At 29.5% G+C, this 26,692-nt stretch overlaps 1 protein-coding gene across 1 annotated transcript; it reads left to right on the top strand.

The window, feature by feature from the left end:
• The first annotated feature begins 5,522 nt into the window (after positions 1 to 5,522).
• On the top strand, positions 5,523 to 23,145 carry Obp50e (Odorant-binding protein 50e). Its single transcript, XM_075311857.1, has 4 exons — positions 5,523 to 5,627; positions 15,801 to 15,920; positions 16,364 to 16,520; positions 22,851 to 23,145. Exons 1-4 carry the CDS (start codon positions 5,523 to 5,525, stop codon positions 23,066 to 23,068), a joined length of 600 nt encoding a protein of 199 aa, XP_075167972.1. The 3' UTR covers positions 23,069 to 23,145.
• Positions 23,146 to 26,692: the final 3,547 nt, after the last annotated feature.

Consider the following 26,692-nt stretch of genomic DNA (forward strand, 5'->3'; position numbering starts at 1 on the left):
CGAGCTACTGTCCCTACAGTTTCGTTACTAAGACCTTCGAGTTCACACTGAGACTTTGGGATCTATAGTTTCTACACTGAGCATACACCATCACCACTGCCATCCGTGGACCTACAGTTCAACCGCTCATATTATCGGGCTACAGTTCAACATCTCCGACTTGTGGGTCCTCCTCTGTCTCTTCAGCTTCACCATTGTAGCTTTGAGCCCACAATCACTGAGACTTTGAGGCCTATAGCACACAACAGACCTTCGCACATACAGCATCATCACTGACACCCTTGGACCTATAGTTCAACTATTCAGATTTTCCGGCCCCAATTCCAGAACTCAGACTTTTGGTTATATAGTTTGGTTCTACCGATACTTTCGGATCTGTAGTTACAGATTTTCGTCTTACATACTTTTGGTCTTACAGTTTCCCCACTGACGCCCTCGGGACTCGGACATTTGGCTTACAATTCACCCACTGAGACTTTGTAGCCTATTGTTGATTTACAGATCTTCGGGTACATAGAGTCACAATTGACACCTTTGCGGCCTATAGTCCCTACATTCAGATTTTTGGAGAACAGACCTTCAGTTCCAACACCAATGCTACCTTTGACCGTACAATGTCTTTCGTGTTGCAAGTTCTCCTACTTAGGCAGTGTCAGTGATGGAACAGCCCTGACCCCTTTTCATCGTTGGATTATCTCGTCTCAGCAATGCTGGTGAGATTTCCGAGTTTTTCAAAACATCTCTAAGTGAACCTGAAAAATCGGACTTCCACTATACCTAGCCTAATCTAATATGCCTCTGAACCTACAGTTTCGTTACTAAGACCTTCGTCTCTATACTTCCACCATTCATATTTTCATGCTATAGTCCCACAACTCGGGCTGTAGGGTATATACTAAGACCTTCGAGCTTATAGCATCAACACTGACCCTTTTGAACTTATAGTTCTACCCTTAGGATTTCCGAGCTACTGTCCCTACAGTTTCGTTACTAAGACCTTGAAGTTCACTCTGAGTTCACACTGAGACTTTGGGACCTATAGTTTCTACACTGAGCATACAGCATCACCACTGCCATCCTTGGACCTACAGTTCAACATCTCGCATTTTGGGGCTACAGTTTAAATCTCCGACTTGTGGGTCCTTCTTTGTCTCTTCAGCTTCACGATTGTAGCTTTGAGCCCACAGTCTCTGGAGACTTTGAGGCCTATAGCACACAACAGACCTTCGCACATACAGCATCATCACTGACACCCTTGGACCTATAGTTCAACTACTCAGATTTTCCGGCACCAATTCCAGAACTCAGACTTTTGGTTATATAGTTTGGTTCTACCGATACCTTCGGATCTGTAGTTCCAGATTTTCGTCTTACATACTTTTGGTCTTACAATTTCCCCACTGACGCCCTCGGAACTCGGACATTTGGCTTACAATTCACCCACTGAGACTTTGTAGCCTATTGTTGATTTACAGATCTTCGGGTACATAGAGTCACAACTGACACCTTTGCGGCCTATAGTCCCTACATTCACATTTTTGGAGAACAATTTCACAACTCATACTTTTGGACCTTCAGTTCCAACACCAATGCTACCTTTGACCGTACAATGTCTTTCGTGTTGCAAGTTCTCCTACTAAGGCAGTGTCAGTGATGGAACAGCCCTGACCCCTTTTCATCGGTAGTTTATCTCCCCTCAGTAATGCTGGTGAGATTTCCGAGTTTTTCAAAACATCTCTAAGTGAGCCAGAAAAATCGGACTTCCACTATACCTATCCTAATCTAATATGCCTCTGAACCTACAGTTTCGTTACTAAGACCTTCGCACCTTCGTCCCTATACTTCAACCATACATATTTTCATGCTATAGTCCCACAACTCGGGCTTTAGGGTATATACTAAGACCTTCGATCTTATAGGTTCAACACTGACCCTTTTGAACATAGTTCTACCCTTAGTATTTCCGAGCTACTGTCCCTACAATTTCGTTACTAAGACCTTGAAGTTCACTTTGAGTTCACACTGAGACTTTGGGACCTTTAGTTTCTGCACTGAGCATACAACATCACCACTGTCATCCTTGGACCTACAGTTCAACATCGCACATTTTGGGGCTACAGTTTAAATCTCCGACTTGTGGGTCCTTCTTTGTCTCTTCAGCTTCACGATTGTAGCTTTGAGCCCACAGTCTCTGGAGACTTTGAGGCCTATAGCACACAACAGACCTTCGCACACACAGCATCATCACTGACACCCTTGGACATATAGTTCAACTATTCAGATTTTCCCGCCCCAATTCCAGAACTCAGACTTTTTGTTATATAGTTTGGTTCTACCGACACTTTCGGATCTGTAGTTCCAGATTTTCGTCTTACATACTTTTGGTCTTACAGTTTCCCAACTGACGCCCTCGGGACTCGGACATTTGGCTTACAATTCACCCACTGAGACTTTGTAGCCTATTGTTGATTCACAGATCTTCGGGTACATAGCATCACAACTGACACCTTTGCGGCCTATAGTCCCTCCATTCAGATTTTTAGAGAACAATTTCACAACTCATACTTTTGGACTTTCAGTTCTAACACCGATGCTACCTTTGACCGTACAATGTCTTTCGTGTTGCAAGTTCCCCTACTAAGGCAGTGTCAGTGATGGAACAGCCCTGACCCCTTTTCATCGGTGGTTTATATCCTCTCAGTAATGCTGGTGAAATTTCCGAGTTTTTCAAAACATCTCTAAGTGAACCTGAAAAATCGGACTTCCACTATACCTAGCCTAATCTAATATGCCTCTGAACCTACAGTTTCGTTACTAAGACCTTCGTCTCTATACTTCCACAATTCATATTTTCATGCTGTAGTCCCACAACTCGGGCTGTAGGGTATATACTAAGACCTTCGAGCTTATAGCATCAACACTGACCCTTTTGAACTTATAGTTCTATCCTTAGGATTTCCGAGCTACTGTCCCTACAGTTTCGTTACTAAGACCTTGAAGTTCACTTTGAGTTCACACTGAGACTTTGGGACCTATAGTTTCTACACTGAGCATACAGCATCACCACAGCCATCCTTGGACCTACAGTTCAACCGCTCATATTTTCGGACTACAGTTCAACATCTCCGACTTGTGGGTCCTCCTCTGTCTCTTCAGCTTCACCATTGCAGCTTTGAGCTCACATTCTCTGGAGACTTTGAGGCCTACAGCACACAACAGACCTTCGCACATACAGCATCATCACTGACACCCTTGGACCTATAGTTCAACTATTCAGATTTTCCGGCCCCAATTCCAGAACTCAGACTTTTTGTTATACAGTTTGGTTCTACCGACTTTTGGTCTTGGGGTCAACTGACGCCCTCGGGACTCGGACATTTGGCTTACAGTTCCCCCACTGAGACTTTCTAGCCTATTTTTGATACGCAGATCATCGGGTACATAGCATCACAATTGACACCTTTGCGGCCTATAGTCCCTCCATTCAGATTTTTGGAGAACAATTTCACAACTCATACTTTTGGACCTTCAGTTCCAACACCAATGCTACCTTTGACCGTACAATGTTTTTCGTTTTGCAAGTTCCCCTACTAAGGCAGTGTCAGTCATGGAACAGCGCTGACCCCTTTTGTGTCATGGTGGGAACGTATAGTTTCCTCACTAAGTCTCTACAGCCTATAGTTCCCACACTGAGGCTTTCAGGCATACGACATCACCATTGACACCTTTGAACCTTACATAACTTCTTCCACTGAGACCTTCGAGCAACTATAGACTCTGAGGCCATCGGATCTACTGAGACCATAGCATTCACAACATCATCATTGAGATCTTCGGGTTTAAAGTTCCCCCAATGAGATCTTCGGTCACACAAAACCTCCACTGACGCCATCGGCTCTTTAACTTCACCACTGATATCTTTGATCTTACAGTTCCATCACTAAGGCCTTTGGGCTTTTCCTCCCTCACTGAGATTTTGGAGCCTAAGGTTCCTACACTAAGACCTTCGGGCATAAAATATCACCACAGCATCACCACTGAGACTTTAGGGCATTCAGCATCATCACTGAGAACCTGGGGTCTACAGTTCTCATCCTGAAACTTTCGGTTCTTCAACTTTACCACTCACAACATCATCACTGAGATCTTCGGGTTTAAAGTTCCCCCAATGAGATCTTCGGCCACACAAATCCTTCACTGACACCAGCGGCTCTTTAACTTCACCACTGATATATTTGCTCTTACAGTTCCGTCACTAAGGCCTTTGGGCTTTTCCTCCCTCACTGAGATTTTGGAGCCTAAGGTTCCTACACTGAGACCTTCGGGCATAAAATATCACCACTGGCAACATAGCCCCTAGCACTGAGACCATCGGATCTACAGCATCACCACTGAGACTTTAGGGCATTCAGCATCACTACTGAGAACCTGGGGATCTACAGCATCACCACTGAGACTTTAGGACATTCAGCATCATCACTGAGAACCTGGGGTCTACAGTTCTCATACTGAAACTTTCGGCTCTTCAACTTTACCACTGATCTTACACTTCCGTCACTAAGGCCTTTGGTCTACATCGCTCTGAGATTTTGGGGCCTAAAGTTCCTACACTGACACCTTCGAGCATACAATATCACCACTGACACCTTTGGATATACCATATAGTTTCATCACTGAGACCTTCGGCCAACTATAGCCCCTATCACTAATGCCATCGGATCTACAACATCACCACTGAGACTTTCGGGCCCATAGTATTCACTGAGACTTTAGGACCTTTAGCATTATCATTGAGACCTTCAGGACTTGATTCCAACACTGACACCATCGGACATTTACTTACACCGCTAACTCTTTCATAAAGTAAGTTCTTCTAATATATGTCCTACAGTTTCACCACTGACACTTTTACGTGTCCAGTTCAAACATCTACAAATAACTAAATAAATCATCTTGATATTTCACTCGAGGATTTATCTTCCTGTGTCCTCATTCCGGAATGTTTTGGGAATCCCCAAAGAGAGCCTCGAGTCGAATGAGAAAACCACATTACATCCAATCAAATTTAATTGAATTTTTGTTAATCAATTTTAAAGTTAATCATTTACTCAGTATTCTATTAATGAATTCGCATTAAGTCTCTAGTATACCTTCCCTAAGGCCTTTAAATAGAAGCCCTTCTGGATAAGCCCTCAAAAAAAATCTTTGAACCGTGACACATATCTACCATCAAATATTGGTAAATGATGCTTTCCAGCCAGATAGACCAATAGACCACCAACTATGTAAACTCTATGCGGGAAATTCCCCCACTAGACCTTTCCACCCTTTTCAACATCTCGATATACTCCATTTACCCTCAAACAGTATAAAAACCACCTACACTTTTAATATTCCATTCATTGTTGAGTGCTGTTCATTAAAGGTGTTCGCAAAAGGTATTCCATTGAGTGCGCGCGAGTGTGTGCCGTATCCATATTGAATTCAAAGCTTTCCTCAAAGGGCTTTCACAAAAAGATACAATGTCGATTAAACCGTTAAAAATAAAACAAAGACTTTGTGAAAATATTATGCTTGTGTTTGAACCGTTAGTGGTATTAGTGGCTTTGCAAGCATTATTCTCCATTGTAAGTTAATTTTGATCCTTCAGCAGAGAATGACAGATATCACAGTAATTCAAAATCCATTCATCGGTTTGTGTGATTTCATTGCAGACCACTGAAGCAGCAGCCACAGGGATGAGTGGGGGAAATTTTAATTGTTCACAGCCTCCAAAATTTGAAAATTTTGTAAGTAGACAGATAAAGAAACTAATGGCAAAATTTCGTATAGGAAAGAAATTCTGAAAAAAAAAACTTCTTATAGAAATGAAATTTGAAAAAATTCTTTAAAAATGTAATTTTTCCTATGGAAATGAAATTTTAAGAAAATTTTCTATAGAAAATAAAATTTTGAAAAAATTTCATGTAAAATTTTGACAAAATTTCCTATAGAAATGAAATTTTGGTAACATTTTCTAAAGAAATAATATTTTGAAAAAATTTCCTACAGAAATGTAATCATCTAGAGAAACGAATTTTTTACAAACCTTCCTATAGACATACAATTTTAGAAAATTTCCTATTGAAATTAAATTTAGACAAAATTTCATTCGAAAATGAAATTTTGACAAAATTTCCTATAGAAATAAAATTTAAACAAAATTTTCTAAAGAAATAAAATTTGAACAACATTTTCTATATAAACGAACTTTTGAGAAAAGTTCCTATAGAAATGAAATTTTGAGAAAATTTCCTATAGCAATGAAATTTTGACAAAAAAAATCCCACAGAAATGAAATTTTGACAAAAATTCCTACAGAAATGAAATTTTGACAAAATTTCCTTTAAAATAGAATTTCGAAAAAATTTCCTATGGAAATGAAATTACAGAACATTTTCTATAGAAATAAAATTTTGAAAATATTTCATATAGATGTAAAATTTTGACAAAATTCCCTATAGAAATGAAATTTTTACACAATTTTATATAGAAATAATATTTTGAGAAAATTTACTACAGAAATAAAATTTTGAGAATATTTTCTATAAAACGATTTTGTTACAAAATTTCAAATAGACATAAAATTTGATAAGATTTCCTATTGAAATTAAATTTAGACAAAATGAAACTTCGACAAAATTTCCTACAGTAAAGAAATTTTTACAAAATTCCCTATAGCAATGAAATTTTAACAAAATTTTTTAAAAAAATTAAATTTTGACAAAATTTCATATAGAAATAAAATTTTGACAAAATTTCCAATAGAAACGAAATGTTGACAAAATTTCTAATAGAAATTAAATTGTGGCAAAAATTGTAATAGAAATTAAATTTTGACAAAAGTTTCCTATAGAAATGGAATTTTGAAAAAATTTCCTATAGAAATTATATTTTGACAAGATTTCCTATAAAAATACAATTTTGACAATATTTCCTATAGAAATGAAGTTTTGACAAAATTTTCGATAAAAATAAAATTTTGACAAGATTTCCTATAGAAATGAAAATATTGACAAAATTTTCTATAAAACTTATATTTTGACAAAATTTTCGATAAAAATAAACTTTTGACAAAATGTCCTATGGAAATGAAAATTTTGACAAAATCTCTTATAAAAACAAAATTTCCTATAGAAATAAAATTTTGACAAGATTTTCTATAGAAATGAAAATATTGACAAATTTTCTACAAAAATAAAATTTTGACAATATTTCCTATGGAAATGAAGTTTTGACAAAATTTCCTATAGAAATACAATTTTGACAAAAATTCCTATAGAAATAAAATTTTGACAAAATTTCCTATAAAAATTAAATTTTACAAAAAATTTCGATAAACATAAAATGTTGAAAACCTTTCCTATAAAAATACATTTTTAGCAAAAATGTATGTAAAAAAATTTTCCTTAGAAAATTCTTATAAAAATTAAATTTTGAAAAAGTGTTCGATAAAAAATAAACTTTTGACAAAATCTCTTATGGAAATGAAAATTTTGACAAAATTTCCTATAAAAATGAAATTTTGACAAAATTTTTGATAAAAATAAGATATTGACAAAATTTCCTATAGAAATAAAATTTTCACAAAATTTCCTATAGAAATAAAATTTTCATAAAATTTCCTAAAGAAAAAATTTTTGACAAAATATTCGATAAAAATAAAATTTTGAAAAAATTTCCTATAGAAATAAAATTTTGAAAAAATTTCGTACAGAAATAAAATTTTGACAAAATTTCCTATAAAAATGAAATTTTGACAAAATATTAGATAAACATATTTTGACAAACTTTAGATAAAAATAACATTTGACAAAATTTCCTATAGAAATTAAATTTTCGATAAAAACAACATTTTGACAAAATTTCTTATACAAATGAAATTTTGACAAAATTTTCTATATAAATAAAATTTTGACCAATTCTCCTCTAGATATGGAATTTTGACAAAATAATTTTTTTTTAAATTACATATAGAAATGAAATTTTCTTTAAAAATAAAATTTTGACAAAATCTCCTATGAAAATGAAAATTTTGACTAAATTTCCTATAACAATAAAATTTTTACAAAATTACCTATAGAAATGAAATTTTGACAAATTTTTCTATAGAAATGAAATTTTGACAAAATTTCTTATAAAAACAAAATTTTGACAAAATGTATGGAGAACATTTTGACAAAATTTCCTATAAAAATAAAATTTTAACAAAATTTCCTATAGAAATTAAATTTTGACAAAATTTTCGATAAAAATAAAATATTGACAAAGTTTCCTATAGAAATAAAATTTTGACAAAATCTCCAATAGAAATAAAATTTTGACAAAATTTCCTATAGAAAAAAATTTTGACAAAATTTCCTATAGAAATAAAATTTTTACTAAATAAAATTTTTACAAGATTTCCTATAGAAATGAAAATATTGACAAAATTTTCTATAAAACTTAAATTTTGACAAAATTTTCGATAAAAATAAACTATTGACAAAATATCTTATGGAAATGAAAATTTTGACAAAATTTTTTATAAAAACAAAATTTCCTATAGAGATAAAATTTTGACAAGACTTCCTATAAAAATGAAAATATTGACAAAATTTTCTATAAAAATAAAATTTCGACAATATTTCCTATGGAAATGAAGTTTTGACAAAAATTCCTATTGAGATAAAATTTTGACAAAATTTCTTATAAAAATTAAATTTTGACAAAATTTTCGATAAAAATAAACTTTTGACAAAATCTCTTATGTTCATTGACAAAATTTCTTATAAAAACAAAATTTTGACAAAATCTATGGAATGACAATTTTGACAAAATTTCCTATAAAAATAAAATTTTAACAAAATTTCCTATAGAAATTAAATTTTGACAAAATTTTCGATAAAAATAAAATATTGACAAAGTTTCCTATAGAAATAAAATTTTGACAAAATATCCTATAGAAATAAAATTTTGACAAAATCTATATATATAAAATTCAATCTATGTTTGTTTATTTGTTTGTTTGTTTGTTTGTTTGTTTGTATGAACCGAGTTGGCTCCGAAACGGCTGAACCGATTTACTTGAAACTTTCAGAGATCAAAGGGGACGTTCATGTGGTGAAAATAGGGTACCTCATTTTTTGACACCTGGTCTCCCCTTTGTCGGACTTTTTGAAAATTGGACCAAAGTTGACCGATTTGCTTGAAATTTTCATTGAAGGTTGGGGTTGGCAACTAGACAAAGATCCGCTACTTTATATTTCGATATTTGGTGGCGGAGGGGGACCTCCCTTTTGTTCGACTTTTTTAAAGTACAGTGAAAAAACTAAAATTCTCTAAATTATTTGAGATTTAAAGAGAACATGCGGTGAGGTTATGGAATTAATATGGGGTACCTGATGATTTCATATGCGGACGGGGAGGGGGACCTCCCCCTTGCCTTACTTTTTGAAACTTGGAACAAAATTATGCGAATTGCATGAAATTTTCATTGAATGTTGGGGTTGGCATCTAGACAAAAATCCGCTACATTATTTTTCGATATTTGGTCGGGGAGGGGGGCCACCCCTTTGCCCGACTTTTTTTAAAGTACAGTGAAAACAAAACTAAACTCCCCCGACTGAAATTTTACGGAAAAATGGGTGAGGTTATGAAATTTATATCAGGTTCCTGATTTTTTAATAAAAATAAAAGGGCATAGGGAGACATCCGCTTCTCTTAAGTACATACAGAGAAACAATTAAACTTTACCGAGTTACTTGAAATTTACAGAGGACTGGGGAGAGATCGTAACCTCTGTCAACCGTAATAGTTGATACCTGATTGTGTGATTTTTGGACGGAAGAGAGGCCGCCCCTTTAGGCTTATAATTTGCTTGACATTTTCTGGGACGTTTACAAAAGATACGCTTTTCGACATTTGGTCGGGGAGGAGGTCCTCCTCTAAAACTGCAAAAAAAATGGCTCTATTAACCATGTTCCTTAATCTATATCTGTCCATAAAGCTCGAAAAATAATTGTATAATTAGATATAATGCATTTGGACGTCAATTGCCTGTTTCGGTATCAGGCTAACATGAAATATAAAAAAATTTAAGTTTTCTTGAAATTTACAAAGGAAGCGGGGGAAAAGGTTATAAATGAAGAGGCAACCTTCATTGCCCCACACTTGAAAAAAAGTTTCAAGAATTTTCAGGGAAGGTTAGGGGTGCTATTCACTACGGTGTTTGTCGATATTGTATCGGGGAAAGTGACGTCCCTTTAAAACAATAGAGCAAAAATTAAACATCTCCGATCTACTTGAAATTTACAGGGAACGTGGGAGGAGGTGATGAAATTTATACATGATTTTTAAATTAATATATGATTTTTCGATATCTGGTTTGGGAAGGGGAAAATTGAAATAAACTTTGTCGATTTACTTCGATAGAATTTATAGGGACCATTGAGTAGTTGCGAAATTAATATAGGGTACGTGATAGTCCGATATCAGGTCAGAGTGTAGCGAAGGTGGGGAGAGAGTTCCCTTTTGTCGGTTTTTTCTCTTAAATTGAAAGTGGAGGGTTGTCCGTAAATGGGAACTCGGTATATAATTTTATGATTTTTTCACAGGCTTCTTTCTTCCAGACTTCTTATTAGTAAAGAGAGGGTTCCCTTTTGTCCTTTTTTTTAAGTTGACAAAATTTTCTATAAAAATAAAATTTTGACCAATTCTCCTCTAGATATGGAATTTTGACAAAATAATTTTTTTACAAAATTACATATAGAAATGAAGTTTTCTTTAAAAATAAAATTTTGACAAAATCTCCTATGAAAATGAAAATTTTGACTAAATTTCCTATAACAATAAAATTTTTACAAAATTACCTATAGAAATGAAATTTTGACAAATTTTTCTATAGAAATGAAATTTTGGCAAAATTTCTTATAAAAGCAAAATTTTGACAAAATGTATGGAGAAAATTTTGACAAAATTTCCTATAAAAATAAAATTTTAACAAAATTTCCTATAGAAATTAAATTTTGACAAATTTTTCGATAAAAATAAAATATTGACAAAGTTTCCTATAGAAATAAAATTTTGACAAAATCTCCAATAGAAATAAAATTTTGACAAAATTTCCTATAGAAAAAAATTTTGACAAAATTTCCTATAGAAATAAAATTTTTACTAAATTTTCTATAGAAATAAAATTTTTACAAGATTTCCTATAGAAATGAAAATATTGACAAAATTTTCTATAAAATTTAAATTTTGACAAAATTTTCGATAAAAATAAACTATTGACAAAATATCTTATGGAAATGAAAATTTTGACAAAATTTTTTGTAAAAACAAAATTTTGACAAAATTTCCTATAGAAATAAAATTTTGACAAGACTTCCTATAAAAATGAAAATATTGACAAAATTTCCTATAAAAATAAAATTTCGACAATATTTCCTATGGAAATGAAGTTTTGACAAAAATTCCTATAGAGATAAAATTTTGACAAAATTTCTTATAAAAATTAAATTTTGACAAAATTTTCGATAAAAATAAACTTTTGACAAAATCTCTTATGGAAATGAAAATTTTGACAAAATTTCTTATAAAAACAAAATTTTGACAAAATCTATGGAATTACAATTTTGACAAAATTTCCTATAAAAATAAAATTTTAACAAAATTTCCTATAGAAATTAAATTTTGACAAAATTTTCGATAAAAATAAAATATTGACAAAGTTTCCTATAGAAATAAAATTTTGACAAAATTTCCTATAGAAATAAAATTTTGACAAAATTTCCTATAAAAATGAAATTTTGACAAAATTTCCGATAGAAATGAAATTTTTGATAAAAGCAACATTTCTATACCCTGCGCCACCCTGTGGAACAGGGTATTATAAGTTAGTGCATATGTTTGTAACACCCAGAAGGAGACAAGATGGACACATGGTGTCTTTGGCAATAATGCTCGGGATGGTTCCCTGAGTCGATATAACCATGTCCGTCTGTCCGTCTGTCCGTCCGTCTGTCTGTGAACACATTCTTGTGATCAAAGTCTAGGTCGCAGTTTAAGTCCAATCGACTTCAAATTTGGCACATGTTCCTGCTTTGGGTCAGAATAGAACCCTATTGATTTTGGAAGAATTCGGTTCAGATTTAGATATAGCTCCCATATATATCTTTCGTCCGATATGCACTTATATGGATCCAAAAGCCAGAGTTTTATCCTGATTTGCTTGAAATTTTGCACGAGGAGTACAATTGGTAGTATAGTCGAGTGTGCAAAATTTGATTGAAATCGGTTCAGATTTAGATATAGCTCTCATATATATCTTTCGCCCGATATTGACTAATATGGTCCTAGAGGCCAGAGTTTTTGGCCCAATTTGGTTGAAGTTTTGCACTAGAAGTACAATTAGTATTGTAGTCATGTGTGCCAAATTTGGTTAAAATCGGTTCAGATTTAGATATAGCTCCCATATATATCTTTCGCTTGATATGGACTAATATGGTCCTAGAAGCCAGAGGTTTGGCCCAATTTGATTGAAATTTTGCACTAGGAGTACAACTAGTACACGCACAGAAAAAACATGCTTGGACATGGTTGCCGTATCTATTTAATGCTTATCTGGAGTATGTAATTGTCGCGAAAACCATGTATTTTGTCTTTGTAAAAATAATTTTCGAGCGGAGAAAAATATATGTTGGCAATAAGCATTTAAATGGTTCTCAAATGCGGCAAACATGTTCTATTATTTAAATGATAGAATTTGAGACCATTAAATGGTCGGGAAAATCATGTACCTGACCATTCATTTTTTTGCTTTTTTGCAGGAAAAAAAGTATTTTTATAGGTTACGTATAGACATGTCTAGAACCATTACATGGCCATAAAGACCATGTACATTATTTTCGTGACCATTTAATTTTTTTGCAGCGAAAAGAATTTTATAAAAACATTGAGCAGGTACACACGATTTTCATTTTGCGCGTCAGTCGTGTGTTGATTGTTTCTTGGAATGGACGGAGAATACGGATTTACTGTGTTTTGCGTTAATTTATTTATTCAGAAGTGGCACGTGGTTTTATGTGAACACAAAAAAGGAAAGTGTAATTGAAAAAAATCTACCTGTTTTTGGTCTGCATTTTGATATATTGTATAAATTATTTTTATTTGCAGTTACATGATGTCTGCGTTGGACATTTGATGGGCACGAAAAAAATATGGAATGATTACTTATTGTTGAAATTGAAACCAAAATAGAATATGTAAAAATATGTGATGTTTGCTTGCACGACATTATAAATACAAATAAACAATGAATTAGTTTATAAATAAATAAAAACAAATAAATAAAGTTAATTTGGTGTTTTCTTTTCTCAAGCGGTGTCCTTTTTTCGACGATGAAAAAAGTTTTTTCATAAAGATCAAGACATTTTAGGTTGTGACCATGTTCTTTTAACTGGAAGAAAAACATTTTAGATCGTGACCATTGTATTTTAATCCAAACAAAATTCTTTTTATCAATATAATAACATTTTAGATGAGGACAATTTTATTTTTCGTAGAACCATGTTCACTGAGCCAGCATGGTTGCAGGTGAAAATGTTACATGGTCGCCGCAACAATAGCTCCTATCATATTATTTTGCTCTTCGAATATGATTGTGACAATCATGTTTCTTCTCTGCGTGTAGTGTAGTCAAGTGTGCCAAATTTGATTTAAATCGGTTCAGATTTAGATATAGCTCCCATATATAGCTTTTGCCCGATTTACACTCATATGACTACAGAGGCCGATTTACACTCATATGACTACAGAGGACCACAAATACGTGTGCCAAAAATTTTGAGTATAGGTCCATGTTTTGGTATGGTCCCCATATAAAACGACCTCCCGATTTGGGGTCTTGGGCTTATAGAAACCGTAGTTTTTATCCAATTTGTCTGAAATTGGAAATCTAGAGGTATTTTAGGACCATAAAGAGGTGTGCCGAAAATGGTGCCTATCGGTCCATATTTTGGTATAGCCCCCATATAGACCGATTTCCCGATTTTACTTCTTGGGCTTCTAAAATCCGAAGTTTTTATCCTATTTGCCTGAAATTGGAAATCTAGAGGTATTTTCGGGTCATAAAGAGGTGTGCCGAAAACGGTGAGTATCGGTCCATATTTTAGTATAGCCCCCATAAGAACGATCTCCCGATTTAACTCCTTGGGTTTCTAGAAACCGTAGTTTTTATCAGATTTGCCTGAAATTGTAAATATTCTGGTATTTTAGGCTCACAAAAACGTGTATCGGATTAAGTTTTTATCGGTCCATTTGTTAATGCCTCCATATGGATCGACTTCCTAATATTTGGTTCATGGTGGTTGGTATTTAAGATTCGGCCCGGCCGAACTTAGTGCTGTATATACTTGTTTTTTTACTAACATTGTGTTCCACCATAGTGCATTAGCCGACTTAAATTTTGAGTCTATAGATTTTGTAGAAGTCTATCAAATTCTATCCAGATCGAGTGATATTTAAATGTATGTATTTGGGACAAACCTTTATATATAGCCCCCAACACATTTGACGGATGTGATATGGTATCGAAAATTTAGATCTACAAAGTGGTGCAGGGTATAATATAGTCGGCCCCGCCCGACTTTAGACTTTCCTTACTTGTTTTTATCATTGTGTTTCACCCTAGTGCATTAGCCGACTTAAATTTTGAGTCTATAGAATTTGTAGAAAGAAGACTATCAAATTATGTCCAGATCGAGTGATATCTAAATGTATGTGTTTGGACAAACCTCTATATATTCAGCACCCAACACATTTCACGAATGTGATATGGTTCGAAAATTTAGATCTACAAAGTGGTGCATGGTATAATATAGTCGGCCCCGCCCGACTTTAGACTTTCCTTACTTTTTAGATATGAAATTTTGACAAAATTTTCTATCAAAATAAATTTTTTACAAAATTACATATAGATATGAAATTTTCTACAAAAATAAAATTTTGATAAAATCTCCTATGGAAATGAAAATTTGGACAAAATTTCCTATAAAACTAAAATTTTGACAAAATTTTCTATAAAATGAAATTTTTACAAAATTTTCGATAAAAATAAAATTTTTACAAAATTACCTTTAGAAATGAAATTGTGACAAATTTTTCTATAGAAATGAAATTTTGAAAAAATTTTCTATAGAAAAAAAAATTGAAAAAATTTTCTGTAAAAATAAAATTTTCTATAAATAATAAAATTTGAGTATATTTTTCAAAAATTTAATTTTTACAAAATTGTTTAAGTATTTTTAAGTATTTTAATAATTTGATTTATTTGTATACCCACCAAACTTGGCACAAAAACTTCTTACTGCTATGGGTCGTCGGATAGTGTAAATGGTCCACATCGGACTGCCCCTTTATGGGCATTCTGAAGACTTATTTTTCATTCGATCGCATTGAAATTTGGTACCTGATGTCGATATTCTACCACAAGAAATCACAAAAAAATTATTCACATTAGTTGAAAATTTTGTTTATCCCGCCCCATATAAACCGACCACCAAATTTTACACTCTCAGCCGTTCTAAATCTTATGTCTTATCCGAACTAAAATTTCTTCATATCGGTCCATAATTAAATCTAACCACCGAATGAAATTCGGTACAAGATATCGACATTATAATTAGATATTGACCTAGTTAAAACCATTCCAGTTATGATTTTTGAAGCACTTTTGGCCTTATATATTTATTTGAAATATTTTATATTTGTTTTGTTTCTAGGACATAAGTAAATGTTGCCGCTTGCCAGCTATAAATCTTGGACCTGCCGTAGAGAAATGTCACAAACACATTAAATCCTTAAAATCGCATAATCCAAATTATCCTGTATACGCCCATGTGGTAAGTTTGAAACCCAAAGTCTTATCATCCTGAATAGTTTATTTGCAAAATGATAATCTATTCTCACTCTACAATAAATCATTTCCATTTTCTTTCCCACGGTACATCCTCTTATCAACAAATTAGATTTATTTTTATGGCACTTCATTTTAATATCCATTTTCCTGGCTGTCAAAAACACAGACACACAAACACACATTTCTTAAGTCACAACACAATTGCCAATAAACACGCCATTCTAGAATCCTTCATCAATAAAATAATACATATTAATGTGGATGTTTAATACAACAAACCCCCAAAAACGAAGATTCCCACATTTATATGAATATCCTTTTCTTTTTGCTTATCTTTTGTGGTCATAATCATTTCCATGGCTATTACATGTGTCAACATTCCAATCATCATGGATGTGTTTTTTTTTTTTTTTTGTCATCCCGTAGTGTTATCCGGAATGTATTTATCGTGAGACGGGATCCTTTATTGATGGAGATATTCATATGGAAACTGTCAAAAACTTTCTGCAGAATAATGTCGAGCAACGTGATAAGATTATAGTGCCCACGATTGTTGGATCTTTTCAGACATGCATGTCCAATAGTGAGTATGAATTATGAAAAAAAAACTAAGAATAACAAAAAACGAATTTATTCTTCTATTTCCCAAGTTTATTATGCATATCATATAGGCCACTAAATAAACAAATTACAACAAAAAACACCTTAAAATGGAGAAAAATCTTCAGTTCAAATGATACAAAAAAATTAACAATCGTTATTTCAAAATAAGGTACGCTTTAAACTACTCTATGTAGTGACCCATATGCTGCTTTTTCTCCTTATATGGGACTGTAATCATACGTGTGTATGTATGTATTGTAGCATTTCTAATAAATGTATCCTGGTCCAATTTATGGTCACATACAAAAACAAAGGCATCCATGCGCACACACGCGTACACATTCATAAAATTTGCTTTACTCAAAAAGACAATTCATCTACTGTTGCCTTTATGCTTAATGCCTTGCCAAATGTTACTGAATATGAATTTCTTTTTTTATTTATTTGCACATAGCTATTTTATGAGGCATTCATTTATTATGCATATCATATAGGCTACTAAATAAACAAATTACAACAAAAAACACCTTAAAATGGAGAAAAATCTTCAGTTCAAATGATACAAAAAAATTAACAATCGTTATTTCAAAATAAGGTACGCTTTAAACTACTCTATGTAGTGACCCATATGCTGCTTTTTCTCCTTATATGGGACTGTAATCATACGTGTGTATGTATGTATTGTAGCATTTCTAATAAATGTATCCTGGTCCAATTTATGGTCACATACAAAAACAAAGGCATCCATGCGCACACACGCGTACACATTCATAAAATTTGCTTTACTCAAAAAGACAATTCATCTACTGTTGCCTTTATGCTTAATGCCTTGCCAAATGTTACTGAATATGAATTTCTTTTTTTATTTATTTGCACATAGCTATTTTATGAGGCATTCATTCCCCAATGAGTCGAAAGAATGAAGATGATTTTATATCGATTTAATATTGAACTGAAATTGTATAATTTCTCAGAAATTGAATTATTGAAATTTCGCTAGAAATTAAATTTAAACACAACTATAAATTAAATTTAAACAATATTGTCTATAAAAATGAAATTTTGACAAAATTTTCTATGAAAATGAAATTTTGACAAAATTTATCACAGAAATAAAATTCGAAAACAACAAATCCTATAGAAATTAAATTCTTAGAAAATTTTCTATTGAAATGAAATTTTCAAAACACTTCCTATAAAAATGAAAAAAAAAAAAATAAACAGCTCGAAAAAACAGAAAAACTTTTATTTCAACATTTTTTATCGCAATGGAATTTCGACAACATTTCTTACCGCAATGAAATTTTGACAAATGTTCCTATCTAAATGAAATTTTCAAAAAAAAATTCCAGTAGAAATGAAATTTTGAGAAAATTTTTTGTAGAAATAAAATTTTCAGAAATGTTCCTATAGAAATGAAATTTTTAGAAATTTTCCTATAGAATCGAAATTTTCAGAGAAAAAATCGGAAAAAATATTCCTGTAGAAATGAAATTTTGAGAAAATTTTCTGTAGAAATGAAATTTTCAGAAATTTTCCTATAGAAATGAAATTTTTAGCAAATTTCCTATAGAATCGAAATTTTCAGAAAATTTCCTACAGAAACGACATGTTCAGAAAATTTTCTAAAAACTAAAATAAAGGGAAATTTTTTAATAGAAATGAAATTTTGCGAAAATTTCCTATAGAATCGAAATTTTCAGAAAAAAAATCAACAAAAAAAATTTCGTGTAGAAATGAAATTTTGAGAAAATTTTCTGTATAAATAAAATTTTCAGAAATTTTCCTATAGAAATGAAATTTTTACAAAATATCCTGTACAATCGAAATTTTCAGAAAATTTCCTATAGAAATGACATGTTCAGAAAATTTTCTAAAAACTAAAATTATGGGAAATTTTTGAATAGAATTGAAATTTTGCGAAAATTTAATATAGAAATGAAATTTTGAGAAAATTTCATATAGAAATGAAATCTTGAGAAAATTTCATATAGAAATGAAATCTTGAGAAAATTTCGTTTATAAATGTATTTTTGTGAAAATTTTCTATAAAAATTAAACTTTCAGAAAATCTCCTATAAATTCAAAACTTTGAGAAAATTTCCTACAGATTTAAATTCTTGAGGAAACTTCCTATAGATTAAAAAATTTTCGAAAATTTCCTATAGATTTTAAAAATTCAGAAAAATTACTTTTAGATTTAAAATTTTCTTATACATTTATATATATATTTAAAATTTAATAAAAAAATCCTATAGATTTCAAATGTTGAGAAAATTTCATATAGAAATTTTAAATTTTAAGAAAAATTTCCTGTATACTTAAAATTTTGAAGAATAAAATCCTATAGTTTTAAAATTTTCAAAAAAATGTCTTATAGTTTTAACACTTTCAGACAATTTCCTGTCGATTTAAATTTTTTAAAAAAATTCCTACACATTTTAAATTTTCAGAAAATGTTCTTATAGATTTGAAATATTCAGAAAACTTTCTTATAGATTTAAAATTTTGAGAAAAATTTTCTATAGATTTAAAATTTTGAAAAAATAAATGCTAAAATTTTAAGAAAATTCCTTATAGTTTTAAAATTTTTAGACAATTTCCTATAGATTTAAAATTTTTAACAATTTTTTTACAAATTTAAAATTTTCAGAAAATTTTCTTATTGATTTGAAATTTTCAGAAAACTTTCTGATAGATTTAAAATTTTGGGAAAATTTCCTATAGATGGAAAATTAAAAAAAAAATCCTATAGGTTCACAATTTTTACAAAATTTGCTATAGATTTAAAACTTTTAGAAATTTTCCTAAAAATTTTAAATTTTCAGAAAATTTTCTTATAAATTTGAAATTTTCAGAAAACGTTCTTATAGATTCAAAATTTTTTGAGAATTTCCTATAGATGTAAAATTTTCAGAATTTGTAAATTTTTCAGAAAATTTCCTATAGAATGGACATTTTTAGAAAATTTGTTATAGATTCAAAATTTTGAGAAAATTTTCTATAAACTTACTATTTTCAGAAAATGTCCTACAGATTTAAAATTTTCAGAAAAATTCCTATAGATTCAAAATTTTCAGAAAATTGCCTATAGATTTTAAATTTTCAGAAAATTGAACAATATTGTCTATAAAAATGAAATTTGGCAAAATTTCCTATAAAAATGAAATTTTGAGAAACTTTATCATAGAAATAAAATTTGAAAAAAAAACCTATAGAAATTAAATTCTTAGAAAATTTTCTATTGAAATGAAATTTTCAAAAAACCTATAAAAATGAAAAAAAAAATTAAATAAGCTGGAAAAAACAGCAATACTATTATTTCAAAAAAAAATTTTTTATCGCAATGGAATTTTGACGACATTTCTTACCGCAATGAAATTTTGACAAATGTTCCTATCTAAATGAAATTTTCAAAAAAATTTTCTGTAGAAATGAAATTTTGAGAAAATTTTCTGTAGAAATAAAATTTTCAGAAATTTTCCTATAGAAATGAAAGTTTTAGAAAATTTCCTGTAGAATCGAAATTTTCAGAAAATTTCCTATAGAAATCACATGTTCAGAAATTTTTCTAAAAACTAAAATTAGGGGAAATTTTTTAATAGATATGAAATTTTGCGAAAATTTAATTTTGAGAAAATTTCATATAGAAATGAAATCTTGAGAAAATTTCGTTTATAAATGTATTTTTTGAAAATTTTCTATAAAATTTAAACTTTCAGAAAATCTTTTTTAGATTCAAAATTTTGAGAAAATTTCCTACAGATTTAAATTCTTGAGGAAATTTCCTATAGATTTAAAATTTTTCGAAAATTTCCTATAGATTTTAAATTTTCAGAATAATTACTTTTAGATTTAAAATTTTCTTATACCTTTATATATATTTAAAATTTAAAAAAAAAAATCCTATAGATTTCAAATGTTGAGAAAATTTCATATAGAAATTTTAAATTTTAAGAAAAATTTCCTATAGACTTAAAATTTAAAAAAAAAATCCTATAGTTTTATTTTCAAAAAATGACTTATAGTTTTAAAATTTTCAGACAATTTCCTAACGATTTAAATTTTTTAAAAAATTTCCTACAAATTTTAAATTTTCAGAAAATTTTCTTATAGATTTGAAATATTCAGAAAACTTTCTTATAGATTTAAAATTTTGAGAAAAAATTTCTATAGATTTAAAATTTTGAAAAAAGAAATGCTAAAATTTTCAGAAAATTTCTTATAGTTTTAAAATTTTTAGACAATTTCCTATAGATTTAAAATTTTTAAAAAATTTTTTACAAATTTTAAATTTTCAGAAAATTTTCTTATTGATTTGAAAATTTCAGAAAACTTTCTGATAGATTTAAAATTTTGGGAAAATTTCCTATAGATGGAAAATTAAAAAAAAAAATCCTATAGGTGCAAAATTTTTACAAAATTTGCTATAGAATTAAAACTTTTAGAAAATTTCCTACAAATTTTAAATTTTCAGAAAATTTTCTTATAAATTTGAAATTTTCAAAAAATTTTCTTATAAATTTGAAATTTCCAGAAAACTTTCTTATAGATTCAAAATTTTTAGAAAATTTCCTATATATGTAAAATTTTCAGAAAATTTCCTATAGATGTAAAATTTTCAGAAAATTTCCTATAGAATGGAAATTTTTAGAAAATTTCTTATAGATTCAAAATTTTGAGAAAATTTTCTATAAACTTACTATTTTCAGAAAATGTCCTATAGATTTAAAATTTTCAGAAAAATTTCTATAGATTCAAAATTTTCAGAAAATTGTCTATATATTTATAATTTTCAAAAATTTTCCTATAGATTTTAAATTTTGAGAAAATTTCCTAAAGATTTACTTTTTCCAGAAAATTTCCTATAGATGTAAAATTTTCAGAAAACTTCCTATATATGTAAAATTTTTGAAAATTTCCTACACATTTAAAATTTTCAGAAAAATTCCTATAGATTTAAAATTTTAAGAAAATTTTCTATAGATGTAAACTTTTCAGAAAATTTTCTTATAGGCTTAAAAATTTGAGAAAATATCCTATAAATTTAAAAATGTCGTATAGATTTAAAATTTTCGAAAAATTTCATGCAGATTCAAATTTTTGAAGAAATTTTTTTGTAGGAAATTTTTTCAAAAATTCTATAGAAAATTTTGGTAAAATTTAAATTTTTTAGAAAATTTTCATTTGTATAGGAAATTTTCATTGGTATACAATTTTTTCTATAGAAATGACGTTTTGACAAAATTTCCAATAGAAATGAAATTTTGACAAAAATGCCTATAGTAAAGAAATGTTGACAAAATTTCTAATAGCAAAGATTTTTTTGTACAAATTTCCTATAGATTGAACATTTTCAGAAAATTTCCTATAAATTTTAAATTTTGAGAAAATTTCCCATGGATGTAAACTTTTCAGAAAATTTTCTTATTGAATTAAAATTTTGAGATATTTTCCTATAAACTTAAAAATTTCGTATAGATTTAAAATTTTCCAAAATTTTCCTGTAGATTCAAATTATTTTGAAAATTTCCTATAGAAATGAAATTTTCAGAAAATTACAGGATATTTTTCTAAAATTTTCAATTCTATTGAATTTTCTGAATATTTCATTACTATAGAAAATTTTCTAAAAACTTAATTTTTATAAGAAATTTTGTCAAAATTTTTGTAGGAAATTTTGGCAATTTTTTTAAGGAAATTTTGTCAACATTTTTATAGGAAATTTTGGTAAAATTTGTTTTTTATATGAATACAAAATTTTCTATACAAATATACAAAATTTTCTATAGAAATTAAATTTTGACAAAATTTCCAATGGAAATAGCAAAGAAAATTTGACGAAATTTCCTACAGCTAAGATATTTTAACGAAATTTCTTACAGCTAAGTTATTTAGACGAAATTTCCTATAGCAAAGAAATTTTGACGAAATTTCCTAATGCAATTTTTTAGAGAAATTCCTATAGAAAAGAAATTTTCAGAAAATTTCTTTTAGAAATAAAATTTTCAGTGAACTTCCCATAAAAATAAAATTTTAAGAAATTTTCCTTAGAGATGGAATTTTGAGAAAATTTTCTAGAGAAATTAAATTTTAATATAATTACCTAGAGAAATTATAATTTGTGATACATTTCTCATATTATTTAGTTATTTTTTTTAGAAATTTTCAATAGAAATAAAATTTTAAAAAATATTGTCTCTACCTCCATTTTACTGTGGAATACTTCAAATATCCTTATTTCATTGTACTATCTCGATATATCCTAATTCACTAGAATTTATTTTTTATCTTTGTTTTCCTTCAACAGTCAAAAACACTATGCAGACCCAAGGCATAAAAACGTATCCCAAAATCGAAGGTTTGGGTTGCTCCCCATATGCCAGCATGATCTATGGTTGTGTTAATGCTGAAACATTTCTCCATTGTCCCCAAGAGATGTGGCAAAATGAGGAGTCATGTAATACGGCCAAAAATTTTGCCCTCCAGTGTAACCCATTGCCACACGTACCATTGCCTACGATGTAATCGTTCCCAGGCGGTTTCATTTTTGTTATTTCTACAATGATAATGTTTATAATTTTAGTTGTAAGTTTTTAATTAGATAAAAGCCTGAAAATGTGTGCATGTGTGAAGAGATAAAAGGATATCGTTAATTTACCACCAATCATCATCATCGCCCATACACATGTACACATTGAAATATTTAGTATTTGTATATATTCAGAAAAAAAAAATTATGATATGCTTTCACTTAAATAAATATTAGTTTTTATGATAATCATAATGGCGTTGTGCTTTCGCAGATTAGCTTTTATGTTAATATTTTGGTTTATTTTATTTTATTATGGTTGTCGCCTACTATCATCCCATGTATGGGTGAGTTTGTTTGTTTGACTCTCCGCCTGTGCGGCTCTTTATACACTCAAAGAAGGAATATGATCATGTCAAAAATGTTTCAAGAACAAAATGTTATTTTTGGGCGGGGAACATGGATCATTTTTGTCTCAAAAATATTTTTTTCTCACCTAAAATAGTTGCCGAAAGGTCGAAACCTATGTTGTTATAACCTATATTTCCTGTTATTTTTTTCATAATTCATTATGATTGTAAATATATAAATAAATAAATTTCGAGAAAATAAAATGTCTGCAACAAACATGTTACATGTTCCCCATCCAAAAATAACATTTTGCTCTTGCAGCATATTTGAGATGATCGTATTCCTTTTCTGGGTATAGCAACCATCTGATACTACCTTTAATAATCTTTCGTGTTGAATTTTGACACATATTCTTTTTTCTATGAAGGTAGATTAAATTCGAAGATGGGATATGTATCAGTTGAACATGAATAATGATCCTTAAGGGCTTTGAAGAAGGTATGCCGACGAAGAAATAAAAAACCACGTACCGAAATATAATCGAATCTGACGAATAATAACCCCTACGGTGCTCAAGGGCTAAACATGTTTATATAGACCGATATAAACCAATTTAGGTGTAGTGGCTAAATTTTGAATACCAACTTCATGTACCGAATTTTAAAAGGCCCCGATATGAAGCAATAGACGAATGGGCGGGCTTTGTTGAGTCACAGTCTTTTATTGCAATGCGTTAGTGACAATGTTAGTATACTCCCATCCTAGGGTAGAGGGCAATGCTCAATCCTAGAGGCATCTCCTTTTTTATTTACCTTGTTCGAGTACCTGCAAGCGATTACCACAAAGAAAAAGATAAAAATAAAATGTTCACAAAATATTTTTGTGAAATTTTCACCTATATAGAAAATTTTCTGAAAATTTCATTTCTATAGGAAATTTTCAAGAAATTTCATTTTGTCAAAATTTCATATTTTTAGGAAATTTTGGTAATTTTTAATTTTTATAGGAAATTTTCTGAAATATGGAAAATTATATAAATAAAATGGAATTTTTCAGAAAATTTTTTATAGAAATTAAATTTTCATCACATTTCCTATAAAATGAAAGTTTCAGAAAAAATTTTAATATAAATGAAATTTTCAGAAATTTCCTATAGAAATAATATCTTCTGAAAATTTCAGAAAACTTCCTATAGAAATAAAATTTCAGAAAATTTCCTATAAAAATAAAATTTCAGAAAATTTACTATAGAAATGAAATTTTCAGAAAATTTTCTATAAATATGAAATTTTGAGATAATTTTCTATAAATATGAAATTTTCAGAAAATTTTCTATAAATATGAAATTTTGAGAAAATTTCCTATAGAAATTAAATTTTAACAAACTTTCATCATATTTTGATAAAAAAAAATCCTATATGTTTATATAGACCGATATAAACCAATTTAGGTGTAGTGGCTAAACTTTGAATACCAACTCCGAATTTTAAAAGGCCCCGATATGAAGCAATAGACGAATGGGCGGGTTTCGTGGAGTCACAGTCTTTTATTGCAATGCGTTAGTGACAATGTTAGTATACTCCCATTCTAGTGTAGAGGGCAATACTCAATCCTAGAGGCACCTCATTTTTTATTTACCTTGTTCGAGTACCTGCAAGCGATTACCACAAAGGAAAAGATAAAAATAAAATTTTCACAAAATATTTTTGTGAAATTTTCACGTATATAGAAAATTTTCTGAAAATTTCATTTCTATAGGAAATTTTCAAGAAATTTCATTTTGTCAAAATTTCATATTTTTAGGAAATTTTGGTAATATTTGGCAATAAAAATTTCACAAAATATTCTTCTGAAATTTTCACGTATATAGAAAATTTTCTGAAAATTTCATTTCTATAGGAAATTTTCAAGAAATTTCATTTTGTCAAAATTTCATATTTTTAGGAAATTTTGGTAATATTTAATTTTTATAGGAAAGTTTCATTTGTGTAGGAAATTTTCTGAAATATGGAAAATTATATAAATAAAATGGAATTTTTCAGAAAATTTTCTATAAAAATTAAATTTTCATCAAATTTCCTATAAAATGAAATTTTCAGACAATTTCCAATATAAATTAAATTTTCAGAAAATTTCCAATATAAATGAAATTTTCAGAAAATTTCCAATATAAATGAAATTTTCAGAAAATTTCCTGAAGTAGTAATATCTTCTGAAAATTTCAGAAAACTTCCTATAGAAATAAAATTTCAGAAAATTTCCTATAAAAATAAAATTTCAGAAAATTTACTATAGAAATGAAATTTTGAGAAAATTTTCTATAAATATGAAATTTTGAGAAAATTTCCTATAGAAATGAAATTTTGACAAAATTTCCAATAGCAAAGATATTTTGACAAAAATTTCTAACAGAAATGAAAATTTCCTATAGAAATACAATTTTTACAAAATTTTCTATAGAAATGAAATCTTCGGAAAATGTCTTATAGAAATGAAATTTTGACAAAATTTCCTACAGGATTTTTTTGAGAAAATTTCTTATAGAAATGAAAATTTGACCAAAATTCTTATAAAAATGAAAATTTTCAGAAAATTTCCTATAGAAATGAAATTTTGAGAAAATTTCCTAGAGAAATTATAATTTGTGATACATTTCTTATATTAGTGAAATTTCTTAGAAATTTTCATTGGAAATAAAATTTTAAACAAGTATATACAGCAGTAAGTTCGGCCGGGCCGAATCTTAAATACCCACCACCATGAACCAAATATTAAGGTTTCCTTTGAAATTTCAGGAGGGCTTGAGGACTTTAGGACACAACCCGAAGATAAATTTAAAGATTTCACCTATGAGGACTATATCAGATTCTGGATTTATAAGAACCATTTTTGTTTGAGGTTTAGAGGAATCATTAACATCTCTTGTAAGTGTGCAAGAAAATTATAAAATAACGTCTTGATTTGAAATCTTAAATCTGTAGAAGTAAAATCTGGAAATTTTACATTGAGTTTCAAACAATTTTCATGATCAGTGCGCCTTCTACACCCTCAAGAAGTGAAGTCGGTCTATATGGAGGCATTACCAAATGGACCGATAAAAACTTAATCCGATACACGTTTTTGTGAGCCTAAAATACCAGAATATTTACAATTTCAGGCATATCAGATAAAAACTACGGTTTCTAGAAACCCAAGGAGTTAAATCGGGAGATCGTTCTTATGGGGGCTATACTAAAATATGGACCGATACGCACCATTTTCGGCACACC

This window comes from Haematobia irritans, chromosome 5 (genome assembly GCF_050003625.1).
Source record: "Haematobia irritans isolate KBUSLIRL chromosome 5, ASM5000362v1, whole genome shotgun sequence".
Classification (NCBI taxonomy): Eukaryota; Metazoa; Arthropoda; class Insecta; order Diptera; family Muscidae; genus Haematobia; species Haematobia irritans.